The sequence below is a fragment of the Balaenoptera physalus genome (genome assembly GCF_965194825.1).
Source record: "Balaenoptera physalus genome assembly, chromosome: 13".
NCBI classification, from domain to species: Eukaryota; Metazoa; Chordata; class Mammalia; order Artiodactyla; family Balaenopteridae; genus Balaenoptera; species Balaenoptera physalus.
Window position 1 is genome coordinate 103,706,149 of NC_138892.1, and position 26,773 is coordinate 103,732,921.

The window sequence follows — 26,773 nt, forward strand, 5'->3', positions numbered from 1 at the left end:
CAGACACGCTAAAATTAGATCACTCACCACAGGTAGGAAAAAGAACGATCTGTACTGAGAAAAAGTAAGGGTGCTTCCTGGATTCGTCACGGGCCCTAATCCAATGACTGGTATCTTTCTAAGATAAGGGAAATTCAGACACAGACACACGGAGGGAAGACAAGCAGAGATTGAGTGATGCTGCTTCCAGCCAAGGAATGCCCAGAATTGCCAGCAACCACCAGAAGCTGGAAGAGGCAAGGAAGTCTCCTCCCCTAGAGCCTTCTGAGAGGGCAGAGCCTTGGCAACACCTTGATCTCAGACTTGCAGCCTCCGGAACTGTGAGAGAATATATTTCTGTTGTTGAAGGCCCCTCCCCGCCCCCCAAAAGTAAGAATGCTTTAAGGCTCAGTTTATTCTCCATCCCCTGCCCCCAGCAGCCCTCCAGACCCTCCCATCAGAACAAATCACTCCTCTTGGTCTCCTCTGCCAGTGGTGAGCTCACCCCATCCTATTGTCAGTGGCCGAGTCTTTCTCACTCCACTGAGCTCTGGGCATCCTTGTTTTTTAATACTCAGAGTCCGAATATTAAAGTCAAATAAAATCCAGTCCCGAGAAAGGACCCAGAGAATTTGCTCCTCATCCAATATTTGGGAGTCAAGGGCGACTGTGAGTCTATTTTTAAGCCACAAGGAAATGAGTAAGTGTGTATATTTCTGTAAGTGTCTCTACATATATTCTGGGTTGACAAAAGCTGTTGGCATGTCTTTGGCAGATTAACTGGCTACACTTGCCACTTTCTTGGCATCTGGCTCCTATGTCAACTCTGCATACTGTCTATTTCTTCCCCGGAAAAAAATCACACACACACTCACACACAAAATCAGCCCCCAAGCATTTGTATTCCTTCTTCATCAAATCCCTTACTTCTCACCAAATTCCACTTCCACCGAACAAAGGCTCTCCCACTGCTTCCAATACAGCTGAAAAGAGCGGAACTCTGCCGCTCTGGTGAACGAACGGCAAGTTGGCTGGGATGTAAGCGCTGCCACGTGGATTAGAAACAGTGGAAAGGATTGTAAACAAAGGGGCATGATAAATGGTTATGTTGCCATGGGTGGGAGGAGGCGTTTAGCAGGGTGTTTCGTGGATTGGTGATGGGCCCAGTTTCCCCGAGCATCTTTATTAATGATGAGGTAGGAGGGGAAAACACCAACAGCATGTTCATTAAAGGCAAGAGGGTACTAAATTGGGAGGTGTTGCAAACACCACAGAGGACAAAGAAGCAGCGCACGATGGGGATGGTGGAGGCAATCTGGACAAAGGAGAGAAGGACAGGGTTTCACTGGGTGACAAGGGACCCGGCTCACCCAGAGGAGAGACCACATGATTCTCAGCAGGGCTCCCACCGGAGTCATCCACTTAAAAAAAAATAAGTTTTTTTAACTCCAATGTCTCCATAGTTTTTTGGGTACGGGGGAGCCTTGGGCTGGTTTAATCCTGGGAGCATTAAAAGAGTTAATCTGCTTTCAAGAGCCGTGAAAAATCAAAAGACTGAAATGGAAAAGCCCGCACGACCCCTGGACTTGGGTGAGGACAGAAAGACGAAAGGCAGTCCCCCACTGCACTATGAATAGTCAGAGTCTGACTTCTGAGAGAGAGAATATTTCAACCCTGTTGGGCCTTCTGGCTTCTAGTCTTAGGTCTGCCATTAATTTAGTGTCATTTTTAGAAGGTTCTCTTCCTTTTCTGGGCTTGTTTCACTATATTTTCCAGAAGGGACTCCCTGTCTCCTTCCCTCTCCCAGGGATGCTTAAAGCAGTATGGTTACAACCCACTTAAGTAATGTTTAATTTAATGTATCAAGGCGAGAGTTCATAAGGAAGACCTCGACAGGCCATGTGAAGGAGAGAAGTCTGTTTCCTGCCCACAGGAATAACAGATGGAGAACTATTTACCCTGTTTTCAAAAGTCAAATGGTAAATCTGGAAGGATAAAACGGAGCTAAAGACTTTGGAATATTAAGCTCCTTGAAGAAAGTTGTTGCGTAAATAATATATTATAAGCACTTAAAAATCTTACCTGCTTGAAAAATTTTCTTGAGTTCTCCCCACAACATCCAACAGAGCAAAGTATTATTTCCTACCTCATTCATTCAGTATTTACTGAACATCAACTGTGTACCAAACATGAATCCTGACCCCTGAGGAACTCCGTGTAATAGGGGTGACGGGTGACAATCACAATTAGTTAAAATATGTTTTTCAAAGTGTTATGGGGATACGGTGGTGCTGATGTCTGAGCTGGGTCTTTATGGATTGAATAGTTGTCTATTAACAATAAAAGTGGGAGGGACTTCCCTGGTGGTCCAGTGGTTAAGACTCTGTGCTTCCACTGCAGGGGGCACGGGTTCGATCCTTGGTCGGCAAACTGGGATCCTACATTCTGCGTGGCACGGTCAAAAAATTTTAAAAATTTAAAAATTAAAGAAAAATGAAAGTTAGAGGGCAAGGCAATATCAAGCACAGGGCGATCCTGCAAAGGTATAATGACTTAACAATAAATATATCATTAACACGATTTCTAGAAATGGTGAGCAGTCCTGTGAGGTTACAAGGCAGGGTGCACGAAGTGAAGTAGCATAAAATGATACAAGGAAAGAAAATTTCCTGAGCGCCAGCTGCTTTGGAGAAAAGAGAGGAAGTTCATTCCTTTCATGGGAGTTTCACTGGCTTGGATTTTAAGGTCCTTTGTTACTGTACTAAGGAATTTGCTTTACAGACCAGGGGAGCATTAATATTTTTAAATTAGAGAATAAGGATGCCAAACATCTGAGAAAGTGGACCAGTCTTGTATGTTTGCTAAAATCCTTATTCAGCCAAAGCCTGATTTTATTTCCTTTTTGCCAAAGTGCTTGGGCTAAGGTAATGTATGATACGCTAAAAAATCATTTTGAATCTTTAATATTACAATATACAGCACTGGTAAAATATATAATCATGTACATCTTGTACCAGGAAGACCTCAACAAACCTGTTTTTAAAATGAATTTTTGTAAATCACAAACATCTCCGTCTTTAAAAAAATGCCTTTTGGGTTTGTCTTAACCAAATGTTCTTAACATCACACTAAACAATCACTGTGTCCCAGTAGGATGACTTGAGATGGGCACATGGATAAAATACATTAATTGCTATTTACACCATTTTTCTAAGCGTGCATCAGATCACTTATCTTTATAGCAGTATGAGCCCACATGACTAAATCCTAGGTAGAGAATCAGGATTCCTGACTTCTGTGTCTTCTACCACCCTCCTCTCTGACCTTGAGCAGTTGGACACCTTCCATTGCTCTGTCCTCTCCTTCAGTAGAATCAAGCTCATGATACATTGATATAATGGTAAAGAACTGAATTTGCAAACTGATAATCATCAAGCTCTTCGAGGACCACAACACAGAAAAGATGGGGCCAGGCAGGGAAGCTGTGGAGGTGAATCAAACACAAAATAGGTGAAAGAAATAGATGACTTTAAAGGTTCAGGTCAACTTTGAGGTTCTATGATCCCATGACATGTATCCAAGGCATTATTAGTACCCGATCTTGTTACCATCAGCTTACAGGCAAGGTCCACATAACAATTTAGGCTTCTCTTGACCTAAAGATCTCCATCTATAATGGAAATGAAGACTTGCCTCTTAATATTTCACCAAAAAAAGGCCAGCTATGAAAGCAACAGGGTACACTAACTCAGCAACACAGTAAATGATTTCTGAGTCCAGATTTGGCTTCTGAGTAAAAAACCCAAACCCAAACAAAACAAAATCCATCTTTCTGACTGTGCCAGAACCTCTGTGATGCCTCCTCTGAGATAAGAGACGTTGCCCAAGATGCAACCAGGAAGCCCAGGGGGCTGCCACTGTCCTGTGGCTGCAGAGACCCGGAGAGAAAATCCTACAGTCAGAACCAACTCCCGTCTCTTCTCTCATGAGTAGCTGGCACCCAAGAAACTTTCATTCCGTAGTAACTAGAATATTCCAGATCTCAGATGTTGTCTAGATTTTTTGTCTCTTACAGCTCTGGACTGGAGCTTATGCTCATCAAACTGCCTTGGTCAATATGGATTCCCATGTCTCACACCATTGCACTCAAAATCCCGGCAAAATGTAACAACTCCAGCTGATGCAAACCTAGATCCTCTGTCACATTTGGGATCTCCCTTGGTAGTTTGTGTTCAAGATTCCAGTTTTTGTGACCTGAGACAAATAAAATATATAAGCAACCAGGTATATGAGTCCCCCTATTATTCCATCCTTGACTGTGGATACGTAGACATTCTGTCTAAATAGAAGCTGTGCTGACAAAATAGTCATCTTGGATGAGCAGGACTTGGTAGTGATGAAGTCAGGGTAAGGTTTGCTCCCTACAGGGATCTTTACACTTTGCGTAAAGGAAAATGATCATCGTCTGTGCCTCTCAAGCCCACTTACATGTATACGGCATTAGTCACAAGGGAATTCAGCAAGAGAGCAGGTAACTCAGAGACTCACATCCCCACAAATAACTTTCTGAGAGTGGATGAGTAGAGTCTCAGGTAGGAGCAAATATTTTTATTTGCAAAATCTAATCTATCCCTAAGTTCCTTATGTCTATTGAGTTCAGTCCAAAGAAATAACTCTTTCCTTCACCAGAGGACACTGAGATGTTAATGACCTCATTGTTTACAGCCCTTTAGATTTGGTGTCCTTGAGAGAAGGGAATCCATTTGGGGAGACTTGCTCATATTTCTAGAAGAATCAGATGACAGCTATGATGTTTCTAGTGCCAGAAAGAAATTGACTTTTCTGTTCCAACTCAGCTTTTCCCAATAGGCCACTTTTCTAGAAGAGTCTGATCTGAAATAGGGTCATACTTAGCTATTTTTTTTACTGGTGGCTAGAAATTTTTAATTAAAAAAGTAAGAATGAAAAGTAAGTTAAAAAGCCAAGACACTGCAAAGGGACACCCAGACACACATAGACAATACTTCCAGCATGGCAGTGGGAGAGCCAAAGCTTTGAGATAACAAACCTCTGTATCTTCCCATTCCCTTTGTTCAGAGACCTGCAGGCTTCAGGCAACAGCATGGCCCCAGCGATTCTGGAAAAATCTAAATATCATAGGCCTTTGACACCTCTGAAACTGACTTGCCTTAAACATGGCTAATCCAATTTTATTCCTTAAATGGTTAGTTCATAAACTGCGGGGATCCATAGGGTTATATGATTTACTATCTACGCCAAAAGAACTTGGCATTTTATTCTAAACTTCAAGTATTACAATGTTAAGGTTTGGGATTCAAAATATAAAACCTAGATTTCCAATGCAACTGTGATTCCATATGACAGAATGACAGAAGTTTGGAAAATCATGTTTGTTCTCCCAAGAGTTTCAAATCTACTTCAGACCAGATCTGTTTCTTATGCAACAAGCTGGACTTTTTAGCAAATGCAAATTTCCTGCTAGCAGGTTTGAGACACGGAATCATAAGAATTACCATTAATCACATGGCCTAGAGGGTTTTTTTCAGATCCAAGTGCAAAGCTGCCCAAACAATTAGTTCCCCTGAGATCTGTTTTCAGATGAAAAATCTAAATAATCCTGTCATTTCTGGACCAAAAGCCAAGCTGCCTCTCTTAACGAGGATGCAGGTGTATAATCCCCATGCCGAGTAGTTCTAAATTGGCCACAAAACCACTTAGGGGCATGGTGATAGTGCCACAAGGTCTGAGAGTTTCCTTTTAAAAGCCCCCTTCCCACCAGCTCCCTTCCAGGCACATCTTTATCATCCGTGTGGCACATTAAGAGGAAGCCCTAATGTTACTCAGATGCATTAAGTTGCACAAGTGGTTTCGTGCGTTTCGCTGGGACCTCAAAGCATCACACCACCGAGGTGTGCAGACAAAGCAAGGAGCAGACCGTGTCGATACCACCTGAACCTGTGCTCTGAACACACAAAGGAGCGCAATTACCCAGCCTGTGCTATTAGGCAGCATTAGCCAGCATCCCCCATCCCTCCTGATTAATAATTGAACCCAATCCATACAGGAGAGCTCAGGCCAGTCTGGAAGATGCCTTCTAGCATGCATTAGAAAGAAGCATCTCCAGGGGCCTCAGAGCACTCTGTCCATTTAACTAGTCAATCTCTCAACTACCGTCAACTCTTGATTCTTTGAAACTGATGATCCTCCTTCTGAATGTTCCTCTGCTTTACTGTTCATCTTTCTCCCTCTGGGTGCCCTCCCTCTGGCCACAGAGGAGCGTATGACCCCCACCACTCGTACTGGGGGCTCTGACGCATCACCCAAGCCTCCTTCGTGCCTGGAGAACTCATTTCCCCAGCTGCTGGGAGAGCGTTCAGCCATCATCCCTCTTTGGGAATTGCCCCTCTGATGAAGAGAGTCACCTCAGCCAAGGTCATGGTCCTTCCCAGGGCAGCCTCATCCAAAGATGGGTCAATGAGAACATCTAAAGGCCTGGCTCCCAGGCTCCAAGCCAGGACAGCTCTGAAGGACCATCAGAGTTCCCCGCAGGATGGGTGGGCTTCTGTAGTGACTGCGCTGTAGCCCAACTTCTCCCGGTTCATCCCTGTTCTCTTCTCTCTTCAGGTATAAGCGTGACCGCACTCCCCAACAACCTGCCTGCACATCATCTTCAACCCAGACTTTGTTTCCCAGCGGATTCAACCTGCAACTGGAAAGAAATATCTACATCTTACCTGCCACCCCAAGAAGCTTTCATAAGAGTCAAATAAAATAATGTATGTGAAAATTCCTTACAAATTGTAAAGCATATAAAAGAACACTTACGACAGGTCCCCTTTAACTAAGCCACCATGAAATTATGTGGTTTTTGTACATGGAACAAACACAAGTGAACACTTAGAGTTTAAATAAAGCTAGAGGGTCCAAGCTTACTAAGGCTTGAGTTGAAATAATACTGACACTGCATACCTTCCGTGTATTATTATATCACTTACATTTTCATTCATTTATGACAAGTCTTCCACCTTCCAAATTTGAGGAGTGTTGCAAGTCTTGGTGGGGGTAAAACACCCTTCTGCAAGAAGTATCAAAATATTTTGGCATTTTCCAGTCAGCTAAATAGCATCACTGAGACAGATACTCTTGTCACCTGTATTTAAACCCACACATAAAGACTTAGAGTAGTAAAGACACACGCCATGGGCCCACAAACCCAAATTCTGCAAATCCAAGGCCATAACCTAAAGCTTTAAGCCTAGTGTCCACTTAGGAATGTCACTTCCTCAGCAGGCCATAGGACAGAAAATATACACCCTTGGAACTTAACAACGTAGCAGGAAATGGCCCAGGCAGGAAGAGACCAGTGTTTGGAGATGACCACGTCTCTAGCCCTACCAGAGATCCACCCCAGGCCACTGTCTATCCCTGAGCGCCTGAGTTGTGCCAGGAGTGACGGAGTATAAACCCAGGCAGGAGAGCATCAGAGCCACCCTCACCGCTCTCACTGGGGTAATAAGCACCCAGAGCCCAAAGGAAAATATCCTGGGACCCTCAACTCCTGCTGTTTGGTTTCTTCATTTTTTTCCCTTTCATTTAAATGGCAGTTCTTTAACTGCAAAATGGAAAACCTTATCATGGTATCTTTATGATTTTTTTTTTTTGTTTAATTAAAAGGGAGTGATGACAAATGTTTAGAATCAATTGAAAGTGCTACCCCATTTGGGCTAACACATACCTGCTCTATAGCACAGGTGACCTGCAGGTTCACAGATGAACAGGCAAATGAGTAGAGGTCAGAGTGCAGAGGCGTGTGTATGTGTGTGTATGATTGCACGTGTACAGGTGTGTGCATGCACGTATGCATGAGCTGGGGTCGGGGATAGGCATTTTCCTGGAGATACAGATAGCAGGGCCCCCAAATAAATCATATACAGGTTTCCAATAGTATAAGCAAGGGATAAAATATATCTGGCATATGATTCCCAATTCCATAGGTCTTTCCGGCAGCACTTATTTTTATAGAGTGCTATTTCTCCATCTTCAGGTTAAGTGCCCAGTTCCCTTTCCCACTTTTAATTCTTGAAGAGTGCATACACTGAAGGGCCAGTAAAACAACTTTTAAGGCTCTCAAGAAATATTCGAACTTCTACAACCATCAATCCAAAAGATGAGGCTCCATCACATCAAACCCCAGACAGTCCAAGAACAACAATTTTCCAGCAAAATTAACTGCGGACATCTGACCATTGCAGGAAACAGAGATATACATGGATAATGTACTAATCCAGTCTCAAGCAGAACAGATGAAAACAAAATGTATTTTCTGGAAGTGCCCAGGCTTCAGGTCTTGGGAGGGAACTCAGTTAACTATTTTGACTAAAATTACAATCCATTCCAAAGGAAACCACAGTAGAGATTTGTCCCCGAAGGAGAGAACATCAAAAACAAACAGTTTTTGTTGAGAATCTCACTGCTACGTTTACTGAACTGGGGAACTGAATCCAACACAATGAGGGTTAAATGTCAGCCCAGCTGGGGAGTTCAGGAATTTCTGTAACAGGCTGAGAAGTTCAGAATTTCCATTCACAGAGTAATTGTATAATATATGTGAATGGTGGAAATTACACCTAATATAAAATCATCAGGTGTAAAGGAAACACATTTGAATGGAACGTGGTTACTGTTATTCACTTTACAAGACTTTGTCTTTTAAAAATCATCTTGAGGGACTTCCCTGGTGGTCCAGTGGTAAAGAATCTGCCTTACAATGAAGGGGATGCAGGTTCGATCTCTGGTCAGGGAACTAAGATTCCACATGCTGTGGGGCAACTAAGCCCATGCGCCACAACTACTGAGCTCACATGCCTCAACTAGAGAGCCTGCATGCTGCAAACTACAGAGCCCACGTGCTCTGGAACCTACACGCCACAACTAGAGAGAAGCCCGCACGCCACAGCGAAAGATCCTGCGTGCCGCAACTAAGACCCGACGCAGCCAAAAATAAATAAAATAAAATAAATAAAATGATAAATAAATCTTTAAAAAAATCAAAATCAAAATCATCTTGAATCATTTTCCCTTTAGTTCGGTATGTAGGTTTGGGACCTACAGAAATGTTGTTGTTTAACTATAGAGTTCTGAGAATTCTCAAGATCCTACCCTAAAGTCATCTAATGAATTCCTCGTCCTCTCCGTAACACTCTGTCTAAATAAACTGTGATAACAAAGAGTCTACCTTACCAAACACCAGCAAACTTCCTGGATAATTTAGTGCGGAGCCCAATACCATTTCCGTCACAACGTGGCTGAATGCTGAGCTCATTAAGTTGACCTATGAGATGATTTATGTGGCTTTTTTTAAACAGCATTATAGTCCATTGCATTAACTGATGCGCCATTATTTCAGTCACCATAATAACCACAGGTAATTAATGAGTGACTAAGACACTGCTTATTCTATAATAGATGAGCCAAGGTCTCTGATCTCCTCAATGTCAGCCCATCTGCTGATCGTCCATCTTAAAACTACAGACCTGAAACTTACGCTAAGCCAAACTTCCCGCCCTCAGGAACCTGAAACAACATTGTTCTCATTTTACCCACCATATACTCTTCACTGCAAACCCTTGAGAATGATATTAAAGTCAAGTAGTTGACTTCTTCATGCTAAATAACCTCCTTTCAACCATCCAGTGGCATCACTGCCTTGAAACACTGCTCTGATGCACCAAATTCTTGCAGTTGACAAACATTTTTCTTCCCACACCCTAATCATCAGGTATGTTATAAAGTTACATTATTCAGTTTTTTGAATTTCCAACATTGTGATTAAGTGTTGTTTAGAGTACTCATCTTTATCCATTAAAGATAAACATTATTTTTAAAATATCAACAAATGTGATCTTCATCCTCCAAGAACTTAAAAGAAAGCCCTTCCATCTTACCTAGAAACGTCTTTTAACAATAAGCCGATCTCCTGTGATCTTTCAAAAACTGAGTTGGGTGTCCCCTCTTCTAGGACTTAGAGAACACACAAAGTTCTCTAAGATAAAAAAAATGTTTTGCTTGTTAATGAAGATTACTTGGTAGGGTCGATCTTAGTCCCAGAGAGATTCTCTTGGAAATTCACTAAAAACAAAATTACTCCTTTTCTGAGACAGTGAAATAATGATATTGTACGGAATGCAAAAAAAAAAAAAAAAAATCACTGTAGAGATAATTAAAGTATCTTAGATTTCTAAACACCCTTAACTTAGGAGTTGAAGAATAGGCATTTTTAATAGAAGTTGGATTTGGCCCTGTGCTCAAAACTTAAATTATCCTAAGCTTAAGCACCTACTCACTCATCATCCTCTGATTTCAATTGTGAAAAAAATACATTTCAACTGGAAGTAGTTTCTCTAGCAATGTTCCTAAAATGCATTTAATGCTCAGCACTTCAAACAAGAACATGCTGTTACAGCAAACAAGCAAACGTGAACAGGCCATGTCAAATATATTTTTAAAAAACCATAAGAGGTTAGAGAACTCAATCCAACCCCTTAATGTCACTCTCTAGAAAAATGTTTCATGAACCAAAAATACTCAACTCCTTACCTAATTACTATGAAATTCCTTAAGAAAACCAGATAAAATCTTACTGCTATTTAAATGACAGCTCCTTTATGCAATCAGTTTTATGAAGGAAGGGCTAGACCACTGTAGAGATACTATAACTTATAAATTTTCATAAGCATCTTTGTAGTAGGTGCTAGTCCAGAAAAGGCTGTATAGACTCATATATGCTCATGAGGGTTATTTTATTTCTAGCAAGGGAAGCTAAGAATAGGTTTTATATTTATATGATGTGTCTCAGACAAGCATATGAGAAAACTTTGCAAACAACATCTTGCTTTATTTCTCAATATTCACAGGTGGAAAGAAAAAAATATCAAATGGCACAATATTTTTCACAAGGGGGAAATGAGGCAAAGAGGAGAGATGTAAATTATTAAAGATGACTTCTGGTCCCTCAGCTTATTGCAAGGCAGTTTACTCTTGATAGTTAGAGTCTGAAGAGGTAAAATAGTATTAAGTTGCAGGCAAGAGGGAAACAAAACTAGAAATAGGGGCTTAGCATTCCATGAGGCTGCTGCCTGCCTGGTGTTGCACACAGGATGTACTGAAGATTCCTACCAAAAGCATCTCTTTCCAAGTCTTCAAATTCCACCACTGTACAGTTCATCTTTGAATTGAGCATCTGATTCCCTGGAGTCTTCCTTTAAAACAGATTTCCTCCCCCTGTTTCTCCTCTCATCATTATATTTAATAACATATCTATTAATTTCTCACATTTATAGAACACGTTCAAATTTACCAAACGTGTTAACCTATTATCTCATTTAATCCATGCAACCCTATGTGGTATTATATTTCCATTTTAGATACAAGCAATTTAAAGACTCAAAGAGCCTGTGGCCCTATGCACAGTTCACTGGTCTTTCCTTACCGTGTGACATTCCACATTCCAGCTTTCCCCCAGCGAGTAACCATTCAGAGTCCCTACCACGTGTCAGACACTGGCCAGGGGATCATGAATAAACCTAGGCCAGTTCCCTCCACCCAGAGACCATGGGCAGGTCCCTTCCCTGTAAAACACGCTTAGCAATATCAGCCCTACCTAATTCACTAAGTAGAGTAAAGCAGTGTGGTTAATATAGAAGAGATTGTTAGGAGCTGCTTACTGGGAATGAGAGTGTCAGATTGCCTTTAACTTGATGGATGCCAAGGGCTGCTGAAGGTTCTGCAGGGCTCATGATAGAGGGGCTGCTACTAAGGGGTAAGGGAAGGTGGAGCAAGAACAAACCTCCTTCCACATAATGAGATCGAAGGCCCTCGCTGGGTAAATGGTGTCTGGATGCCAAACAGCATGAGGACAGGGAACGCCGCGATGTATCAGCACAAAGCCTAAGGTAAGGGCAGAACTGAGCAAAAACACCGTTGCATAAAAAGATAATTCAAAAAAGCCCTAAAGGTTCTAGCCAGGGTTCAGGAAACTGCCATATTTAATGGGTTTAGAATCCAAGCCTATTATCACACCAGGAAGCAAGGGGAGGACATATATTAGAATCCTTATACTTCATCAATTCGAAGATTCCTTTCTTTTTTCAAATTGATTGAAAAACAGTTGACTTACAATACTATATTAGTTTCAAGTGTATAACATGGTGATTTGATATTGACTCCTTTTGTTTTGTGTACATTTTTTTCATCTCTAAAATTGGGATGGGGACTTCCCTGGTGGCGCAGTGGTTAAGAATCCGCCTGCCAATGCAGGCGACACGGGTTCGAGCCCTGGTCCGGGAAGATCCCACATGCCACGGAGCAACTAAACCCATGCACCACAACTACTGAGTCCATGTGCCACAACTACTGAAGCCCGTGCACCTAGAGCCCGTGCTCCACAACAAGAGAAGCCACTGCAATGAAAAGCCCACGCACCGCAAGGAAGAGTAGCCCCCGCTCGCCGCAACTAGAGAAAGCCCGTGCGCAGCAGCGAAGACCCAACGCAGCCAAAAATAAATAAATAAAATAAATAAATAAATAAATATAATTGAGATGAATAAATGCAATGGCCGGTCATACTGTCAATGTTCTCTCTTTCTTTCAAATATGCCAACCATCTTAAAAATCAATGGCATAATGCAAGAAGCAATACCTCTCTCTCTCTCTCCCACACACATACACCCCTCGTGTTCACGTGCATAAAAAAAAAAAAAAAATCAATGGCATATTGGATTCAATTAATTAAATAGAATTTTTCAGTTATCTGGGGTTTTTTTCCAATTATCCTTTTTTAAGCTGGTTCAAAGGACCGCTTTCCAGTCCTGTGTCATGACCACGCTGTCTTATCTGCATAGGACTTCGCAATGGGACACACTCCGTCCAGCCTCGGGGCTCGCCTTCCCCCCACACTCAGGCCTGGAGGAGCTCTGCAAGTCTAGAGGGAAGGCAGGAAGCATCAGTCAGCTTCCCTCCCCAGCGTGTCTGGGCTCACGTCGCATCAGCCCTTTGCTCTTGACTCCTCTGGTTGGCCTCCCTTAAAACTGACCTGACTTCATTTTGAAGCTCTGTAAACAATAAATTCCAGTGACAGCCCTCCCCCTGCAGCTACATGGACCTGTCTGCCTCTATTTCAAGAAGACCGTTCCAAGGCTGAACTCTGAGAAACACACTCAGGGCTGTGAATGCTAGTTTACGCACTATGATTGATGTAGTTCTAGCTCTTTCTTACCCTTCTCTGTCAGAGCTCAGCCTTGCCTGCTTCTCCAACCACAACAGAAAAATGACGGGCAACCTGCCCAGCCCCATGGTCTACTTTCAGTAGCCACTTCTACAGCAAAAGCAAGATTCATCTCCGAATCTTACAATTTGAAACTATCACGATGCTATACAATTCTAAGACGATGCACCAGCCACCCAAGGCATTTGGCATATAACAGACACCTGTCATAAAGCATGGAACCCTGTTTCCTGTGACAGCAAAGAGCTAGTATAAAATGTGATATTCACAAGGAAGAAAAGAAAACCCCTAAATCTCAGGAAGAATCAAAAGAAAATGTACCAGTGAGTAATTTAAAAAAACAGGAAGAAAGAAATGTTAATGGAGAAAAGTATACGTAAAGAACATCTAGCAATCACTTTGTTTTTCCACATCAAAATCACTAACACCACAGTGTAACTATCAAGGTATTGGATGTCAGACCACGGCACTGTTACACACACACACACACACACACACACACACACACACACACACCACTATCCTTCCTGAAAAGCTTGGGCTGTGGATGAAGAATACAGTTTCACATCAAAAACAATTTAAGCAAATATAATCAATCGCTTTAGTCCATTGGGGCTCATTTTTTTTTTCTTTTCAAAGCTTGATCCCCACTGTTTGCACAGGCCAAATTCCAACAGCCTCTCCTTGGGATCCTACCTGCCCCAACGGAGAATTTATTGTCACAATTCAACCTCAGTGTATTTCCTTGTACAGAAGAAACAGTCCATGAGTTTCAAAGAAAATGAGGTTGCTTCAATTGTATCTTGGATTCACCGTGTTATTTAAAGAGACCCTCACAAGAAAGGGCTCCCGAAAGACCAGTTACACAAGAAACAAAGAACCAGTCAAGACATTCCTTGATAAGATCCTTAAAAATTATCTTTAATCGATGCCAAATATGAACAGATCATAAAGTGACAGAAGCAAGTAAAATTGCATAGATGGAAACTATGCGCTTCAATTAGGTTCTCAATTCGTTAACATTCAGTGTCCTCTACCCGACCTATGAAACGGTTAGGGCAGGGGAAATGCACAGTAGGTGAAAATGAGACACGTCCTTAATTCAAGGTGTCAGCAACTGGCAAACTCAAGAAATGAAATAGTGCTTCTTCAGCTTAAATGGTGTGTTGTCCTGATGGTGCACTTCAAATTAAGACTATTCCATTGGGATTTTTAACCTTGGTAAGACTTTATCTGTAAGATTAGAGGTATGTCATATAGAGCCCATGCTTTCTACCTACAGCTACTGAAAAAATGGTTCCTAAACAGTGCAGGAAAGAGAAGAAAGATATGTCTGTAAGTGTTGGAAAGGAGACAGCTTTGAACAGGAATACCTCACAAGGGATTTGGTGTTTCATTTTCCTTTCTTTCCTGACACTATTTCTCCTTCTCTGATTGTGGAACAAAACCTTTCTCTCCTCCTTGAAGTCTCATGTCATAAAAAATTAACTCCTACTCAGTCCCTAAATGAAAATCACTGCAACTCGGGCAAATCTCCTTAAAGCTAGGAGTCTTGAGGGCAGCGAGTCCTCCCCTTCACATAGGCCTGAGCTTCCCAAGAAAGCCCAGGGTCATTATGCCTGAGCAAAGAGACTGGCATTTGATGCCCTGACTTCCAAACTTTACATCTATACCCTGAATGAGTTCGCACGGTGACCCAAGGTAACGGAACAGTTGTTAACAACTCAGCTGCTGTTCGTGTCTTTACGATAAATGATAAGTAACGTACATTCTTCTAAGGTTTACCTGAGTCACGCTGGACATGGTCGCATATACCCTGAAATTCCATGTATAAATACGAGCACTAATACACCGCATGGTGGACCAGAGGCCACCTCCTGAGATGGTGATTAACTTGGGTTGTGTCGGGTTTAAAAATTTGTGTGTGTCTTCTGAAAATGAACATAAACATCAAAAGACTTCGTCCTTTCTTGAAAAAAGCAGGAAGATAAAATGGCTATTTAGCAGTTGATGTCCTAAAAAGTTTGTACTCCAGATGGTTATCCCTCACCACTTCTCCCCACTGCCAGGAGTGAGCCGTTCCTGGGGAAAAAGTTGGGGATTCTTCTCTTTCTCATTTTGTTCAACCTCATCTACCAAACAAGGAACTCGATTTTTAAAAAGCATGTGTTTTGAGGCCTCCTATATTAAATGGGAGGGTTAGGAATCTATTCCTACTGGCTCTTCAGAGGTTAACTCCTTTGAAAAATCTGTAACTATGCACAACATGAAGAAGGCCCTTGATGGACTGAACCAAATTTCTACTTCAAGAAATCTATTCCTCACTCACCATTTACATGTATTCTCTTTTCTTTATTCTCAAGTGAGTCCAGCCTCCAGAGGGGAGTCTGAGCCAACCGCACAATTTCATTTTAGAGAAATGACTGTTGTGCATCAGCCGTATTCCAGAAGACTCTGCTATCGGTTTATTTGGTTTTGCTAGGCTAACTCGCTAGCACGCTCCCGATGAACTGTTTTAACTGATAATTAGAACTCAGTTCTCAAGGGGGTAGTGAGAGAGGACCGGGCACAGATGGGGAAGAGGAGATGCAAAAACAAACGGCTTTCTTGGCTACGATCTGTCTTCTTTGAATCTGAGGACAGAGGAAATGAATGTCTTTGGTCTCTCTAATTCAGATCACTCGAGCTGAGTTCAACACTTCAGAGATTCTGGGATGGCTAACAGCCCCGGGGTGACCCAGCCCCTCCACTGCCACCCTATGGAACTAGGGCCTCAATTCACCAGAAGAGCTGAGCTATGGCTATCAGCACGTCAGAAGTCTTCTCCTTCTGGAGAAAATCAGTATTCAAGACAAGAGCCGTGAAAGCTCAAGACCTAGGAAGGGGACGGGAAGGTAAAAAGCCTGATAAAATAAATACAAGGAAATCAACCAAAAAGATAGTCATTCCGTAACAGGTAGTTTTGTTAAGTGCACCTTCAGGTCCACAAAAACATTTCAGCTCAGTCCTGTGCAAGGGGAAAGAGCTCTGGCAAACTCTGCATGCCTATGCTACACAGATAATTCCCATCCTCCCCTCTAACTCACTGGGTTTTGATGAGCTACAGATGAATAAGTGACCTCCATTTTCCCCAGACCACCCAAATCCATAAGAGAAGCTCCTCCCGTCCCAGGCAGACAGGTTCCCTGCATGCAGCACCGTTCCCTGTAACAACACATGCACAAGTTTCCAGCCGGTGCCACGTATGGCTGTGACAGGTGTACCCGGTAGCCAAAGTGAGTCTTTTCAGTTCTGGTCCTGTTTTCTCATCCTCTGACCCATCCATCCCACAGTACCGAGCAGATTATTGCTGTTGACAGAGTGTGGCGTTTCAAGTTCGGGGTGTCCTAGACCTCAAAGTCTAAATAAAAGATCAAGATAATCCCCAGAGATGTGGGCGAGGTTGGCGTTTTCTTTCCCAACTGGAGACTAAGAAGCAGGTAGGAGAGGAAAAGCCAGGATGAGTCAAGGTTCAAGGAAACATCACAGGGAGGACTGAATGCCCTGTGCGGACACCGTACGACCCTTGGCCCCTGTCTTCCTTGGTGTGTGTCAAGTCTGTCTTACAGATTCACAGAAGCCGCACAGGAAAATACAACTTCCACGTTCTTTCTTTCAAAGGTGTCAGCCAGCCTGGGTGTAACTCTAGTTTCTTGGTTTACTGCCTCGCTGCTCGTTCTAGGCTAGGATGGGAGGTGGGGCGGAGTCCCAGGGAAGATTTCCAGAAGCAGCAGCGCAGGAATGAAAGGCGTTGAGCAACAGGCAGCCACATGCTAAGTGCAGAATTGAGGATCCCCACGTTGGGTCCTTCAAAGAGCTATGAGTGCCTCCCCGTCGGTGGACGGCTGCTGGCCTCCAGAGGCCCAGGAGATGCGGCTCTCTTTCTGGTAAGCACAGGGTCCCCGCCATTCTCTGGACTGGGTGCCAGGGGCGACAGAAGTTAGATGTTCAGCCCGCGAGGTGACTGCCAGGATGGGAATCTCATAGGAGCATCCTAGGAACTAGCTGAAGTGGGGGGTGGGCCAGGAGGGAAGGCCTAGGAGAGCTTACTCTGAACTGACTGTTCCCACATCCACAACGATGCCTGCAAAGATCAGACTGTCAGAGTGGCAACACGCTTCTGCAGGCAGAGGAGGAGGATGGAAATACGCCAGGACTGCGAGGCTGGACCCGAGGAAGCCTTGCTTGTCCAGAGTGACCCCTGATGGGAAACAAATTCCCCAAGAGTTTTATATTGGCTTCTGGTAGAGAAGAGGAAAAAACAAGTTCGAGGTTCGTGTCAAGTTCAAAGATGGGTCTCAGGCCCCAGTTTCCATCCCACGTCTGGCTGCCAAAGGGGCCGAGTCCAGCGGATGGCCAGAGAGACCCCTCCCAGGTCTCTCCTGTCTGGGGCGCAGGATGGCGCGGTGTCCCCGCAGTGCGAAGTGAGAGAGCGAGGGTGGAAAAAAGGAAAGCGAGATATCTGTGCCCCAGCCTTCCTCCCTTGTGTTACATAACTTCTCAGCTGTGTTAATGGAGGCACTTTCTGCAGTTCGCTGTGGGTACAGGATAAAGGCACTAAGCAACTATTAAATCAATTGGTTGCGTTTCTTCAGGGAGCCTCAGGGGGAGGGCCGAAGCCTCTGCAGACTTCAAATCATGACTGCAAAAAGAAATCAGCTCTGCTTTGGGCGCATACGATGGAGAAACGTTTTCATTTACATCTTAAGAATGCACCAAAAAACATGCAGTATTGCACCTTTGTTTGTTTGTTTGTTTTGCTTGAGTTTCTCTTCAGCTAGAAAGAATACTTGTTCTTAGGTGTTGCTATATATACCTTGATAACTTAAGTTTTCCACAGAGCTTCCCTTTTAAGGGATGGGCATGTTGGTTCTCTCTCTGCCTACATCTGCACAGAAACCTGACATTTCCCTGAGCAAAGGCAGGAAAATTGACTGAGTGCCCCCCACCCCACCCCCCCCCATTGTTTCCTTTGGGCCCTTCATCCCACAAACTTATAATTTTTATTATTTTTTTAATGTTTTTACAATAAATTAATCATGCACTAATTAATTCAAGGTACACCTTAATCAAATCGACCATAATGCTGAATAAGAGAACATGCTTTGAGCTCCAAAAAGTTACTGCTCCCAGCTGACTAACATAGGTACTTAAATACAGTACTTTATTTACTAATAAAAATAGTTAATAAATGAAGGAGTGCACTTTTGGTGAATGCAAATGAAGACGGATCTATTTTTAGAAGAATCGATTCCAAAGTAAGCTTATCCTCTATTGTCTGAGTTAACGTTCTCGGCATGCGATTGTAAAAGAAATTATGATCAGATTCAAACATGCTTACACTTAGTTTCATTTGTGCTCTGTTGCAATAAGGAGGCTAAGGTTTTACATCCAGTTCTGGAGGCCGGGGTTCAGGGTGCAGGACTGGTGAGAAAAGACCCATTGGGCGCATCTGCAGTTGAGAAATCTTAGCAGCACTGCAGATGGATCAATGAATTGCATTCAGTTATCATTTTTTCTTAGAGAAGAGTTTGAATCAGAAGGAAATGGGGCAGAGGGAAAAATCCCTACAGACCAGGACCAGTATCAGATTTCTAAGGTGCTTGGTGAACCAGTCTTAAATAATTTTTTTTTCACCTTGGAATATGCAGTTCGGTTGATCAAAATAAAAACATCTGTTCGTTGCCCGTTTCGGCTGGTGTATCATGTTGCACATAATACATCTGATGCCCCATCTTAAAATGTGCTGTGCAGTTTGCCAAGATTTCATATTGGAGTCCCATGCAAATTTTAATTTTATATTTCTAAGCGATCATCTGATTCTTAGCTAAAAGAAAGAAAGAAAAAAAATTTAAAGAAGCCACCAAGGATTAAAAACGGGGAAGCATATGAACCTCATTTTACCTAGACAAGTTCATGGACTGAGTGATTTTAAACCGGTTTTAGAAAATACACTTTCTTTTCCCATTTTTTAATAAAATGAAAATAGTTTCTCTTTTTCATGGCTCTTGAAAGCTTCGGGTTTGCCACCCCCCAGCACTGGCAATGCAACAATGCATCGACAGTTCAATAGAGCATTCAAAGACTATTTAGTAGAGTATCTACAAGGAGTGACCTGGGTCACTGGGGGTTTGGTTTGGTTTGGTCTTTTAAGTCTTTCAAGCTGCTAAGTGGGGGGCTTTTTAGTTGCTTTGCTTGGCTGTTTAAACGTCAGTCAGTAGCTTGCTCTTATTAACGCAGTTTTGGTTAGCTGCGGTGCAATTGCCAGTTCTGACATTGGCCTGTCTAAAGTGGGCTATGCTATTATTCATATCCTCTTCGATCTCCATGTACTCAGATTTGCTGAGAGTGGAGGAGCCGCGCCGACTGAGGTCACTGTCAGAGGCTAAGTTAGGGGCACTAACGTGGAGCCACTGAGCCTGCTCTTCCCCCTCAGTTTCTCGGTGGTAGAAATAGTTGAAATTGGACACGATGACAGGTACGGGCAGGGCAATTGTCAGCACACCGGCGATGGCACACAAGGAGCCCACGATCTTGCCTCCAATTGTCACAGGGTACATGTCACCATATCCTACGGTGGTCATGGACACCACCGCCCACCAGAAAGCATCGGGGATACTGGAAAAGTGCGACTCAGCTTCTTCCGCCTCGGCAAAGTACACTGCGCTAGAGAACAGTATGACCCCGATAAACAGGAAAAAGATGAGCAGCCCCAGCTCTCTCATACTGGCTTTGAGGGTCTGGCCCAGGATCTGGAGGCCCTTAGAGTGGCGGGAGAGTTTGAAGATTCTAAAAACCCTTACCAACCGGATGACCCTGAGGATGGCCAGCGAGGTGGCCTGCTCGCCCTTCTGGTTCCCCTCCTGCTCAGCTATCTCGGTGCCCAGGGTGATGAAGTAGGGGATGATGGCCACGATGTCGATGAAGTTCATGATGTTTCTGAAGAAGTCCGCCTTGCTGGGGCAGGCGAAGAAGCGCACCACCAGCTCGAAGGAGAACCAGATGATGCACAGGGTTTCCACGATGAAGAAGGGGTCCGTGAAGATGTTGACGCTGTAGACCACCGTGGTGTTGTCGAGGCGGTGGACGGTGCCCGTGAAGTCCTTGTCATCCTTCAACTCGGGCAGCGTCTCCAGGCAAAAGATGACGATGGAGATGAGGATGACCATGACGGAGACGATGGCGATGACCCGGGCGGGCCCCGAGCTCTCGGGGTACTCGAAGAGCAGCCACACCTGGCGCTGGAACTCCTTCTCGGGCAGGGGGCGCTCCTCCTCCTTGATGAAGCCCTCGTCCTCCCGGAACTTCTCCATGGCCTCCTCGCCCAGCTCGTAAAACTTGATCTCTTCGGAGAACATGTCCAGCGGCACGTTGACCGGCCTCCGCAGGCGGCCCCCCGACTGGTAGTAGTAGAGGATGGCGTCGAAGCTGGGCCGGTTGCGGTCGAAGAAGTACTCGTTCCTCAGCGGGTCGAAGTAGCGCATGCGTTTCTTAGGGTTGCCCAGCAGCGTGTTGGGGAACTGCGCCAGCGTCTTGAGCTGCGTCTCGAAGCGCAGCCCGGAGATGTTGATGACCACGCGCTCGCAGCACTCGTGGTCGTCGTGCTCGGCCGGCCGCGGGTAGCTGCCGTCCTGGGGGTGGCCCGGGGCGGCCGAAGCCTCGTCCACGTTCTCTCCCGACATCACCGTCATGGTGGAGGCAGGGCGCGGCGGCGGGAGACCGGGGGCGGGCCCGGGGCGGGGAGGGGCGAGGGAGGCGGGGTGGGGGGGGACCCGCGCGCCCCCCCCACCTGCGTGCGCGGCTCCCCCGCGCTAAGGGGGCGGGGCTTCCGAGCCAGCAGGTGGAGGGATCTGCCACTCGGAGACCGTCTCCTGCACCCCGCCTGTTTCTCAGTTTGGAGTCCCCCTCGCCTGCCGCCCCGGGTGCAGCTTTTCGCCGGGGCGGGGTGGGGAGTGGGGGAGGGGGATTGGGGGTGGCGATGGGAGGAGGGTTGGTGTTTCTTCCTGCTCCGAGGTGCCTTAACGCAGCGCCGTTCTAGCGGACCGGGCCACCGCTTCGGGGTCGCCCTGGCCTCCCTTCCCCTCCGCGAGCCCTCCTAGGACCCGGGGCAGAGCCAGCTCAGCAGAGGCCCTCGCCTGCCACCCCCTCTGCTTCTCCTCGGCCCTCCCCCCTCCTAGCCCTCTTCGCCTGCCGCCTTCTAAGCTCCCACCGGGGCAATCGATGGACGCTGCAGAGAAATAGAAAGTGATACGGGGGCAGAAGATCAGAAGCGTTCACATGGGACGGACCCACAGACACGGAAGAGCACAGACCTCTAGCTTTTTTAGAAAGCACGAGACTTTTGCTAGGGTTATCACAGACACGCAGACAGACACACGCAGACACGCGAAATCCAAGTTTGGGGCTCCTCCATCCCACTTTCCCCAATGCCCAGCAGCCGATCTGTTTACAACTTCGTTAAACTAGAGATCGGAAAAGCGCCCAGGGACGCTGGCGGAGCTCCAGGTCCAGGCAGCAGCCCCGCGCCCCCGGCTCCCCTCACCCGTCGCCCCAAGCCCCACTTCTGCAGCCCCGGACTGGGGAACCCCCTACCTGGCCGGCCGGCTTGGCGCAGGGGCGGTGCTGAGTCGGCGGAGAGCCCGAGCGGGGATGCGGCAGGTCGCCTTTGCGGTACCCGGGCGCCAGCCGCGGCCGCCACGGCATCCGAGGGGCGCCGGGGCCAACGCGCCGCCCTCGCACCTCGTCCTGCTCTCCTTCAGTTGGCCAGTCGCCTTACTGGGCAGCTACGGCGGAAATGTCCATCCCCGACCCCCATTCTCGCCCGTGGCCGGCAACCTGGAGACGCCGCGCTCTCTCGCTCTCTCGGGTGCGGGGAATTCCGGAGGCTGCGGGGGGCGGAAAAGCAAAATGCCACCCTCTCCCGAGCTCTGGAGCAAATGACGATGCGGAGCGCTCTCGCCCCCTCCCAACACCGTGGGAGCCCTTGATTCGATCCCGAAGGAGGCGAGCGAGCAAGGGCCTGGATCTACGTGGCTCGCTGGTCCCCTCCGCTACCCGCACCGCGCGCGGACCTCGGCGAGGCTACGCGGCGCGCCGGGAGCCGTTCGGAGCTCCGAGTGGGGCAGGGTGCGTGCGGCCCGGGTCCGCTCGGTCCATTTCTGGGCGCTGCAAGATCAGCAGAAACCTGAGAAAGCGCCCGGAATGCGGAGCAGCGATTGGCCCACCCGGGCGTGGGTTGGGGAGGGCGGGGGAGGGCGGGAGCGAGGAGGTAGATGGAAAATAGGAGGGGGTGGCTTGGCAGAGGGGGGCTGTCACTCAGTTCCCACCCTTGCCAACGCAGCTTTTTCCTTCTCCTGCCAGAAAAGCCGACCGCCAGTTCTCCTTCCCGATGGTCCACAGCCCCGCACACGCACGGTCCTCGGCCGCGACCTTTCCGGGAATTTCACATCGGAAACGGTCAGGTCCGACGCAATGCAGGCGGTGGTGTTCCTGGCACAACTACTCTGATGGGCTGGCGTTTGTGCAGTCCCACAATAATCCGCTTCTCTGCGCGCTGTCCGGCCGCTCCCGCAGGGGGCTCTGCAGGGCGGACCCAGCTTGTCCTCGCCGGCCTCGGAGAGATGCGGACTTCGGGTCGGGCTCTGCGGTTGGGGGTCACCCGGGTTTGTTCTCCGTCGCGCTACTGCGAGGCAGTGGTGCTAAGAGTGTGTCCCTCTTTGACCTACGACGGGAGTTGAAGTTTTCTTGCGATCAGACTATTTTGAAATACTGAGAATGTGACTTGTGGGAAACCAAAGGCTTCGTGGGTTTATGCGCTTGTCTGCCAACTTGGTGCTAATTGGAACGAATCTGAGAAGCAAGTCGCCTGCCCACCTCCCACCCACGTCCCTCTTCCCGAAGCCTCTTTTTCCGGCCTAGGGCCTTCCCAAGGCCCCTTGCAAGGCTGGCAACTTCTCGGGGACAGGGTCCGCACAGAGGCGCAGGGCGGCAGGAGCCGGGGGCGTGCGGGGTGCCCTCGGAGTGCGGCTCCAGCTGCGCCCCTAGAGGCGCTGCGCCTTGGCGCCTGCAGCGCGAGAGAAGGCAGCCAGCAGCTCCGGTACTTCAACGGCGGCCGAGTCTCCAGGGAGGCTGCAGGAGCCCGGAGTCTCCGCCCATTGGCTCCCCGGCTGCCTTGGGACCACCCCTTCGCACCACCGCAACCGCGAAGCCTCCCGCCGACACCACCCACCTCTTTAATCAAAGCGAAGGATTGCATCCTCCCCACTCTGTTGTGGCTAGTGAGAAGCAAGGGCCTCGGCGGGCCCTGCACGCAGGCAGTGCAGCAATCCTGGGTACCGAACTGGTTAAGTCCCTCCTCCAGATACCGACTCCAGCATTCCTTTCAGAAAAAATAGGTATTTGTTCCCTCCACTCCTCCGGAGCCATAGCCCAGCTTTTCTTTTACAAACAATGAGTTCTCTTAAACTCCTCCTTCCCATATTAAGCGCTGCCCTTTCCCCACCTTCCAAACACATATTCCTGTATCCCACTGACTCCGCGGTTCCTTTCCTTTCCACCCTACTGCCTTATTGGAAAGAAAAAGAAAACAAAAAACGAAAAACCACGAAGCTCTGCATTGCAATACTGTCAAGTCCCTTGTTTTTTTTTTGCTACTGCTGCTGCCCTGAGAACACCCTACTACTAGATCTGATAAACATTTTCAGACCCTGTCCTAGCAATACGGGGCTTCCTACTCTACTCCTGTACCTCCCTCTGCCTGTAGCCCCCCTCCTTCTTTTAAAGGTTTCTGAGACTGTCATCTCCCCAGCCTCATGTGGATGCACTTGCCCTGATTCAGCACTGGGAGGTTGCCTTACTAGAAGAGATTTACAGACTGGATGAGATCCCAGGTTCCTAAACCCAGGGGGTTATTAGGGGGCACAATAAGATCAGGAGGTTTTCAACATCCCTGGAAGATGTCTTTAGAGCCGGACTGGACCTCCATGGAATTGGAAGTAATTTGCTGAGCTAGGAACTCATCATTCTTGATGCAAGCCCGCCATTGGTAAGGGTCTGAAGGTATTTATTTATTCAACAGTTTTCTTAGCTCCAGCTATGCATCAGCCAAATTCTAGCACTGGAGACATAGTAATAACTAAGACATGAGGTCCCAGACCCCTTGGAGCTCACATTCTTGTGGGAGAGACAGACAATTAACAAATAAACCATTGTATGTATGTACTACATCTTCTTTATCCATTCAGCTGTCAATGGACACTTAGGTTATTTCCATGTCTTGGCTATTGTGGATAGTGCTGCTATGAACATAGGGTGCATGTATCTTTTCGAATGAAGTTTTGTCTGGATATATGCAATGGAATACTACTCAGCCATAAAAGAGAAATGAAATAATGCCATTTGCAGCAACATGGATGGACCTAGAGATTACCATACTAAGTGAAGTAAGTCAGAAAGAGGACAAATATCATATGATATCACTTGTAGGTGGAATCTAAAGTATTACACAAAAGAACTTATCTACGAAACAGAAACAGACTCACAGACATAGAGAACAGACTTGTGGTTGCCAAGGGGGAGGGGGTATGGGGGAGGGATGGATTGGGAGTTTGGGATTAGCAGATGTAAACTATTATATGCAGAATGGATAAACAACAAGGTCCTACTGTGTAGCACAGGGAACTATATTCAATATCCTGTAATAAACCATAATGGAAAAGAATATTAAAAACAATATATATACATCATATATATTATATATGTGTGTGTATGTAACTGAATCACTTTGCTGTACACCAGAAACTAACACAACATTGTAAAGCAACTATACTTCAATAAAATAAATTTAAAAAAAAATAAACCATACATTATAATTTAGGTAAAAAAAAATTTTTTTAAGGGGATAGAGACTGACAAATACAGGTTTGCATGGATAGGAAAGGTCTCTCTGCAAAGGTAGCATTTGAACAAAGAACTTCAAGAAGAGAGAGGTCAAGGAACAGGAAGATCAGAAAGACGGATATGAGAGCAAATGCAAAGGTTCTAAGGCAAGGACAGGCTCAGCATATTTGGGAAACAAAAGAGGCTAGAAAGAAGTGACCAAGGAAGAGTGTTGGAAAAACTAGGTCAGGAAAGTAGGCAGAGGCCAGCTCATGCAGGGCCTCTTAAGCTACTTTAAGAATATTTCATTTTATTCTGACTGCAATGGGAAGATATTGGAGGACTTGGATCCGTACAGTAACATAATATGATTTGCCTTTTTTTTTTCTTTTTTGGCCACACCACGTGGATTGTGGGATCTTAGTTCCCTGACCAGGGACTGAACCTGGTCCTATGTAGTGAAAGGACAGAGTCCTAACCACTGGACCGCCAGGGAGTCCCCTGATTTGCCATTCTTAAAGGTTATTCTGGCTCCTAGAAACAAGGCACGAGGTTGGAGTTTATCAAGTTGTACAAACAAAGATGGCTTAAACAAGGAAGATAGTGGTAGGAATAGGATTACGTTTGGAAAACAGAGATGGCAGGATTTGGGATGTGGAGGAAAGAAACATTTGAAGAACATCTCCTAGGTCTGTAGCTTTAGTAACCAGGTGGATGGTGATGTCATTTCCTGGAGGAGTGAACTGGACAGCACCTGTCCCACCAGAATGTGAGCTATGCGAAGTCTGAGACCTGGCGTGTCTTAGTTATTACTGCGTTGGGCCATGGGGGCCTTTCCTCAGAGTCTCCCTGCCCTGCCATTCTTCTTGCCCTTTGGCCACTTGCCCTGACTCTACTGCTGCTGGATCAACCAATTTTGTGCAGGCAGCAGAATTCTGCCTAATGAGGTGGACCACACCACAATGTGTGGAATCTGGAGTCCTCAAGGTGGCAAAAAGGTCCAGGTAACCAACACAGCCACAGGGAGGCATTAACTCAATGGACCCGTGGGAGTTGCCCAGTAGGAGAGATGGGATAAGATGGAGCCTGGAGGCAAATTCCCTCTCACTTGATTCTTTTCAAGGACAAGTGACCATATGGTCTGGTGACAGGGCTGCATCTCTTTGTGGCTCATGAAGCAGTGGCCAGCTTGGTAACCCGCTATTGCATTTGCACCTTATCCTTCCCTTTTCCCTTACTCTCACTGCCCAAGGATCGCGCCTCCCACTAAAGCCCAAGTCCTATGTCAGGTTCTGTTTTCTAGGCAGAGGGGGTCCAGACTTCAGTTTGAGACATGTTAAGTTTGAGTTATCTGTTAAACATCCAATGCAGACGATGAATAGGAAATTGAGCATACAGTTGAGTCTAGGGTTCAGGGAAGAGGTCTGTGTAGACCTGGGTTTCTCAGCCTCGGCGCTTGGTCTGGATGCTTTGTAGTTGCGGAGGGCGTTTTTGTTTTGTTGTTCTGTGCATTTTGGGAGGTTCAGCAGCATCTCTGCCTTCTACCCGCCAGCTGCCAGTAGCACCTGCCCCCAG

The 26,773-nt window shown here is 46.1% G+C and overlaps 2 protein-coding genes across 2 annotated transcripts in view; both read right to left on the reverse strand.

The window, feature by feature from the left end:
- Positions 1 to 14,178: 14,178 nt before the first annotated feature.
- KCNA1 (potassium voltage-gated channel subfamily A member 1) lies at positions 14,179 to 21,018 on the reverse strand. Its single transcript, XM_082420838.1, has 2 exons — positions 18,959 to 21,018; positions 14,179 to 17,856 (listed from the first exon to the last, which is right to left on the reverse strand). Exon 1 carries the CDS (start codon positions 21,010 to 21,012, stop codon positions 19,525 to 19,527), a length of 1,488 nt encoding a protein of 495 aa, XP_082276964.1. The 5' UTR covers positions 21,013 to 21,018; the 3' UTR covers positions 14,179 to 17,856; positions 18,959 to 19,524.
- A 2,961-nt stretch (positions 21,019 to 23,979) lies between these two features.
- The window catches only part of LOC309641518 (uncharacterized protein), a 45,831-nt gene continuing 43,037 nt past the window's right edge, over positions 23,980 to 26,773 (reverse strand). Inside the window, exon 2 of the mRNA XM_082421582.1 lies at positions 23,980 to 24,738. The gene's annotated coding sequence lies outside the window, so the exon portion shown is untranslated. The remainder of the gene's footprint in view (positions 24,739 to 26,773) is intronic.